The 7,675-nt window shown below is 37.1% G+C and overlaps 1 protein-coding gene across 1 annotated transcript; it reads left to right on the plus strand.

Annotated features, from left to right (window-relative positions):
• The first annotated feature begins 520 nt into the window (after positions 1 to 520).
• ptges3a (prostaglandin E synthase 3a (cytosolic)) lies at positions 521 to 5,310 on the plus strand. The gene is made up of 8 exons (XM_012866514.3): positions 521 to 696; positions 1,466 to 1,579; positions 1,749 to 1,818; positions 1,918 to 2,016; positions 2,899 to 2,988; positions 3,075 to 3,128; positions 3,286 to 3,313; positions 4,685 to 5,310. Coding segments are annotated over exons 1-8 (477 nt in total). The 5' UTR covers positions 521 to 694; the 3' UTR covers positions 4,705 to 5,310.
• Positions 5,311 to 7,675: the final 2,365 nt, after the last annotated feature.

Consider the following 7,675-nt stretch of genomic DNA (forward strand, 5'->3'; position numbering starts at 1 on the left):
ATGTGGGCTTACTAAAGTATTTTAATACATGTGTAAAGCTTGTTTTTTTTTTTTTTTTTTTTTTTGTTTTTTGGTTTGTTTGTTTGTTTGTTTGTTTGTTTTTTAAAGGTACAATCCTCCATAATCGAAACGCATATTCTAATTTGTTGAATATCACTATTTGTTGTTCATTTTTAATTATTTTGGATTCCTATTATGTTCATACTAGATACTGGACATTTTGTTTGACAATTAATGCATTTATTTATTTGCCTGTTTTGGTATTTCGGTGGACGCTACATACATAAGCTCTATGATTGTTGTCCCTTTCAGTGTCTATTTTATATGCGTGTTGTGTCATAAATAAATAAATAAATAAAACAAAATGTCTTTGTTTTTCGTCACTTTTCAGAAAGTCGTTTGACTTTCTCATGAGGTACATTTATTGGGCCACGCAGCAGACGGCGCTGTTGCGCTGCTGCGTCACACTGCTTCTAGAATTATCTCAGCGTGCCCACGCTCCAAGCGGGCGGGTAACGACCTCTCGAGATAGCACTGAAAACACGCGATGCTTGAAGGGAGCTTAGCGCTACGGTTGTAAACCTCAGAGTTAACTGTTTAGTTGTCAGTCATCACATTTGCCCGGCTTTTTGCCACATAACACTGTTTAATATCCCGTGCTCCGAAGAAGAAGTTTACCTGCTATACTGTAAAGATGTAAGTCTCGTTTTAAATGTGTATCGGCAGTCGCTTGCTGCTAATAAGCGCCAAGTCTTGGAAGTGCTGTAATGCGGATCAACTAGCTAACATTAGCTCACTTAGCTAGCACACGAGTTAGCATCAGCTGTGCAGTTACATTCATTGCTGGAGGACTGAAAAACAGCACGTATTATTAAAGCTACCTACAGAGAAGTGGTTGTTTAACATAACATTTTAGAACTCCTCCGTAACTTTTAACGATAGCTTACGTTGTCTGTGCCCCATATTCTAGTTCGGTTAACGTTAGCTGTCAGGCTAAAGTCAACTAACATGACTAGGTTAAAGTTAGCTCCGAGGAGGCATGGTGTCATGGGCTGAGGGTTTCGCTTTGGTAACACCAGTCCCCATTCACGGATCACTGTAAGTCAGAACAGATATTTGTCAATGTGTGTGCTTTCAGTTTTCATTCAAAAACTACATTACACCAATTTCATGTAAAATAACACCTACTTTGCCTCCTTATTATGTGGTTGCTGAATTATCTTTCGTGGGTACAATCTCTGTATAATACTGATGACAGTCTTGTCCTGGTTAGGGTTCTAAATATATGATCACATGATAAGGATAGGTTTCCTTTCTGTAATATGAACTGTCAACATGATCTAATGACCCTATGCATGTGGCCCGTCAGATCAGAATAACCATGGTAGGAAACAGGCGGGTTTACGTTAAGCTAATATAAAAGTAAATCTTCTGTCATTAATTCCATCTTTCCCTTTGTCAACAGGCATGCTGCCACAGCAAAATGGTATGACAGACGAGACTCTGTTTTTGTAGACTTCTGTGTGGAAGACAGCAGCGAAGTAAAAGTGAAATTCGACAAGTCAAAATTTGAGTTTAGGTAAGTTGTGCTTAGAGCGTGATGTGTGGTTAAAAAAAAACAACAACATTTGAATCTGTGTGAAAATGTGATTATTTTTTGTGAAATCCAGTCATCATGAGTGGTCCAAAAGGAAGGGAAACCATGTCCACTGGCATGCATGGTGACCTCTTGTGCTCTCATTTTACAGCTGCAGCAGTGGAACAGAGAATACCAAATACCACAATGAAGTCGAGCTTTTTGGGGATATTGACCCCAAAGTAAGTTTACATCTGCAGACCCAGTTAAAGTTTTTTTTTTTAGGATGAGTTTTACTTCTTAGGAGCTGGTGATAAATTACCCATCTATGTAACTTACAGGAATCCAAACACAGACGCACTGACAGATCTGTCCTGTGTTGTTTACGAAAAGCAGAGCCTGGGAAATCATGGCCACGACTTACCAAAGACAAAGCAAAGGTAATCATAACTTAGAAGTAGTTATTTTTTTTTCTTGAAGTAAAGTTGTTCATTGTCAAATAAGCTCTATTAGAATCCCTTTTTTCTCTTAAACAGGTACATGTATTGGTTCATGTAACACATCTAGGGTCAGGGGTGTTGCAATGTATCAGTGATGGTTTTCAGTGTTTGTAGTTGTCCAATGCAAATGTTATGAAATGTAAAAATGCAGACCAGTGACGGAAATCACATTTTCAAATATTAAGTTGCGTAGATTTGTTGTTTTCAACTTGTACCTTAAATCTTCAATCAGCTCTATATTGGAGCACTAACATCTACTTTTCATGAACCAACTTATAAGAAAAAAAGGGATTATCCCTTGGTAATATATTGTTCTGTCTTCAGGGGTTTAGCGCTTAACGTTGGTTAAAAAGTGCAAGAAATCTAATGCTGCCGAGCTAAATCGCTCTGACGGTAAAATGGGGACAGTTAGATATGCAGTTTCATTGCTTTTTAAATGTTGCTACATAGACTTAAACTTAAGCATTTCTCTTAGGTTTTTCATTTATTTTCTGTATTTTTTTTTTATTTCATCCTTATATCACCAAGTTTTATTGTGCCTTTATATGTGATTGAGTTTTAAGGATATTAATCGTTTTGTATGTTTACCCTGCACTGACTAAGCCAGTCATTCATTCATTGATCTATTTAGTCAGTCTAAGTCTTATGGAAGACCTAGACTTTATACAACCTGTTTTGGTCAAAAAAAATCTTTCTTATGCGAAACTGACTATACAAAATGCTATTTAACAATAACAAGTGGTCATCATTAAAAGAAAACTGCAGGCAAAGCTAATTTTCATGTCATATAGTTTCTGGTTAAAATTCTGCCCTATCTCCTAGTGCAACTGGCTGAGTGTGGATTTCAATAACTGGAAAGACTGGGAAGATGACTCAGAGGAGGACTTGTCAAGTTTTGACAAATTCTCAGAGGTAATTAGGTTGAAGATCCTCACATCTTAAAGTGCTAAAGTGTTCAGGTAAACTTGCATGTTCACTCTCCTGTTCTTTTTCTCCAGATGATGAACAGCATGGGTGGAGATGATTTACCCGATTTAGATGGTGCAGAAGAGGTATGCTTTTTGTTCCTTATAGTGACTTGTGATTTTGCTTTTACACTGCTGTTTACTAAACTGCAGAGCTGGTTTAACATATTTTGTGAGGATTTAGGTGAAGTATACCAGGTACAGCCACGTTTTCATAATCATTCTTGTTTGTTCTGTGTTTCAGCATGAGTCTGCAGACAGCGATGATGAAAGTAAGTACGACTTCATAAAAAATCATGCTGTAGTCTGTACATTTTAATATTAAGTGTTTGAAATTTATTTTGTCATATTATAACCATGTAAACAGCCCAATTTTGACCCAACGTACGAAACGCAGGTTTAAATAACTGTAAGTGCAGCTAAATAAAAATTTATACATTGCTTGAATCCAGACTATGTACATCTAATATTACCAAAAACATAGTAATCTATGTTTATTATATTTATATTCATCTTTGTAATCCAGGGTGGAATCATCAGCAGCAGCTCTGCATTATAATTTGCAATGTGAAAACAGAGCAGGTCTTCTCTCTGACTGTATGCAGGGCTTTCAGGTAGTAGAGAAACCCACAGCAGCTGTTTGTGAGACTGTGTGCTGAGGGAATAGGGATTCCTCACGCCGCTGGAGCTGCTGTCTTGAGAAAGTAACAGTAGACTGCTGCTTTCAAGTGAAGCTGCTAAATTGCGAAAAACACAGAGAATAGTCACTATATAGTGTTATGTCTCTTTTTTTAAAACTTTGATATATTGCCCCGCCCTAGTGCCAAGTCCTGCTGTAAAATGAAATCAGTATGTCTATAAAGCTTGTTGATAAACAGCTAAACTGATTTTGGATTTGATAAAACACTGAGGAACCTTGTCATCTACTGGCTTGGGTCCCCTAACTGTCACTGACTGGAAACTTCACACTGGACCTCAAACAGCTTGGATTTGTTCCTCTCCACTCTGACTATAGACTTTTGAAACCTTGATTTAAAGATGAAATGGGAAAAAACCTGTTTTCATTTAAAAACAGGTTTGCACCACTGAGCAGCAATCGAGTGCCGTTTCTCCTTAGCTTGAATAGGAGTCTGGTAGGAGTCTGGTAAGCCAGAAGTGGCTTAACATAAGGAATGTGATGGTTGTGTTTGGAGGTTCTTGAATCAATGTCTCCAGCTGCAGTCCACACTTAGTGAATTTCCCCCAAACTGTTAAAACAAGCTTGACTGTTTTCTTAAGGCTGCAGCTATCCCTGGTGCGTGTGCACCTATTTCCACCACAGTTTTTCCTTCCACTGAACTTTCCATTTTTATGCATGGATACAGCAAGCTTCTTCACCTTTTGTGGCTTAAACACTTTGGGAGGGTGTGGATGACTTTTGTGTCGGACAGCTGTCCAGTTGACCATCTTACTTCCAATTCTTTTTATTTACTGGTCCTACATAATATGAGAAACAAAGTTTGGGTTTATTATTAGCTGTTTGCCACAATCACATTAAATGCATGAAATATTTCACTCGGTGTCCTGAATCTATACAAGTTTCACTTTTTCTATTTCACTTATTGTAATGATTGGGATTTTTTTTTTTTTTTTGTCTCTTGCAGAGATGCCAGACCTGGAGTAGGCAAACATGGTTGCCACCTCACTAGTGATCAAAGCAAGCTGTGAGTCTGAAAGAACGAAACTAGGCAATGAGTTGGCAGCCACGTTGAAGAACCTCTCTCTCCACCCAGTTTCCAACGTGAAATCCCTGCAGAGAGTGACGGGATGTGACTGTTGGATACAGACATGCACAGACATCCATAACAACATCCAGTGCTGTGCTTTGCTGTTCTGTTCTGCATGGACAATTCTGATCAAATGAAAATGTTGTTGTTCCCTGACTTAAATGACTGTAATGGGATGTGCTGATGTCTTACAACCTGTTTCCCTCTCTGACTCTCTGTTTTTGTTTTGCTGATGTCAGTTTATGTAAAAAAAAAACAAAAAAACGTGATTTATAATAACACAAGAAGAAAAACTCAAAATGCCTATTTTCCAAGATGGTTTTTTTAAATGGCAAACTTCCCCTCTGTTTGTTTTGTAAAATGCACTTATGTTTAATTTAAGAGGCAAGAGTTCTGCTTTAAATTGGTTTCAGTGTCTTCAAACATCTGCAACTATTTAACAGTAATTACTTTTTTTTAAATATGTTGCAGCATTTTAAATAAACATGCTTGTACAACTACAGGTTTGTGTTGAGAATATGGTTGTGAAGTTCTTGATTCTTCTCACATGTTCACATCTTGGAAAGGCATTGTTTTCTTTGTCATCCACGAAAGAGATCTTGCGTTGTTTCAAACAAAACACATGCTAAAGGTAGTTTACATATGTCTTATGAGGTAAGCTAAATCACATTCAGTCTACTAAACTTCATTGGGTATAAATATCACAACAGGCTTTCAATGCTTATATTTGATTCAAACGGCTGTATTATAGGCAGTGGGACTTTGAGAAAACATTTTTAATAAACTGCAAAAACATTCAGTTTTCTGTAATTGTTCTGAGTATAGCAGTGAGCAATGTTTTGTTTAATGCTGATTTATTAACAAGGGACAAATCATTTATTACTCTAAGGTAATAATGGATTAATTTGGAGCCAATATACACTCCACAGCCAAAAATATTGGGTCTCTTTCACACGAGCTTTCACAGTGTCAAATTTTCTTTTTGCAAGCTGGAATAAGGATACGCCCTAACACTTAAATTTATTTTACTAAATAAATAGGTGTTTTATTTTTTAATTTACCATCAATTTTGTCCTTTACTCACTGGTTCAAGAATGTGTACGCACACCCTAGCATTTGCTAAAAGTGCATCTCGACCAAAAGCTTTTGGCCATTAAGAAGCTTCTGGATATTGGACCACTCTGAAATAATAACGAGAATCCATTTCTGTTTATTGGTTTTGTGGGTGAACAGAGAAATGGATAATTGAGACAAAGAATCACATGTAGAGACAAGATAGAAGAGACCAGTGCCTGTATTCACAAGCATCCTCAGAGGCCCCTCAGAGAGGGTGGGTCCGACGGCTCTTGTTCAACGCACAAGGTCCCGCCATGCCGCAGGCTAAATGATGTGTATTCCACATCACAGCACACGTTCAGGTCTTTCCGAACACGCTGTGGTGTTTTCAACACAAAATACTCTGCAGCAAGGGTGTAACCATCCTCTCAGAAGTGAGGTGGACATTTTTCAGAAGCCTATTGAGTGATTGATCATCCACTCCCACCTCTCCAGTGGCTAAGGAACCACATAATCAGCAACAGTGTAGCACCACGTGACCAACTTTAGTTCTTTAAATTAAAATCTAAAGTTTTAGCACCCAATCTTTGGTTGATTTGACACAATGAACCTTTGACATCTACAGGACAAGTAGCCAGATCATAAGGTACCAAAGGAAAACTGAACATTTATGTTTTGTTAAAAAAAAAATCCCGTAAGCAAATTATTGATCATCAGGCGATCCAGAACGGGAGTGACGAAACAGGGTTGTATGCCTCACAGTTTAATTTATTGGCATGAACATAGAAAGTGACACAACATTAAACAATTTGTCAAATGTAATAGATGTGCAAAATTAATTAGGATAAAGAAAAATGGCATGATGTATCCCTGCTTCGTTTAAGTATGCAAATAATGCAAAAGTCAAATAATATCTGAAAATAAATATTTAATAAATAAATCAACCAAAGAATCGATCCCCTGCTCTGTCGCTGTCTGCAGGCTCTCCCTTTCAGTGTTCCAGCATGGTCTCTGTCCTGACTCATGGCCTTCTCCCTGGGCTACCTTTTACAATACACAATCAAATATTTTAGAGTGTGAATGAGAGTTACTTTCTTTGAAGCACAGATCAATGCACCTGCCTGGAAAGTGAGAAGAGCGCTGTGCAGCAATCAGAACCCAGAGAGCAAAAGGCATCACACAAGCAAACTTTTGGATGACCATTTAGGCTACTGACATCATGTACAATACAGAAAATACTGTATCACCTCCTTTATCCTGTCTAGAGTAGAATATATATATATATATATATATATATATGTTTTTTTTTTTTTTAATTTTTTCTGCGACTTTTTTCATTCCTTCTAAAATGTTTATTATTAAGAGCATTTCTGTAAATATTATAAAAATCCCTCTATACTATGTTCTTTGTAAATTTTTCCAATTTCTATTTATGATTATTCAATACTTCTCCTGTTATTTATTTATCTTCAATAAAATTACGTTAGTCATGCGTTTAACCCGTCGGGCTGTCAAAACTAATTAATCTCCCCCTTTTACGTTTATGTTATCTAGATATTAATAGTTGTATTAAAGAAGTTTATGTGTTCATTTCCTCCACTGTTTATATGGTGGATCATCCAATCAGCTCTCTCTGTTTCCACCATCTTTCCTGGTTAAGACACTTCTAGGCTTGCTAAAAGTCCTCCTCACTACTCCTAAACTTTGTCAATTTAGGAGCTCTCTTAAGGCCTAAGATGCTTTGTGAATAGCTTTTAAAATTTCTTTTAAAAAAATCGTGGAAGTCGGGAAATTATAAGATTTTTCCTAAAA

Source organism: Fundulus heteroclitus, chromosome 1, assembly GCF_011125445.2.
Source record: "Fundulus heteroclitus isolate FHET01 chromosome 1, MU-UCD_Fhet_4.1, whole genome shotgun sequence".
NCBI lineage: Eukaryota > Metazoa > Chordata > Actinopteri > Cyprinodontiformes > Fundulidae > Fundulus > Fundulus heteroclitus.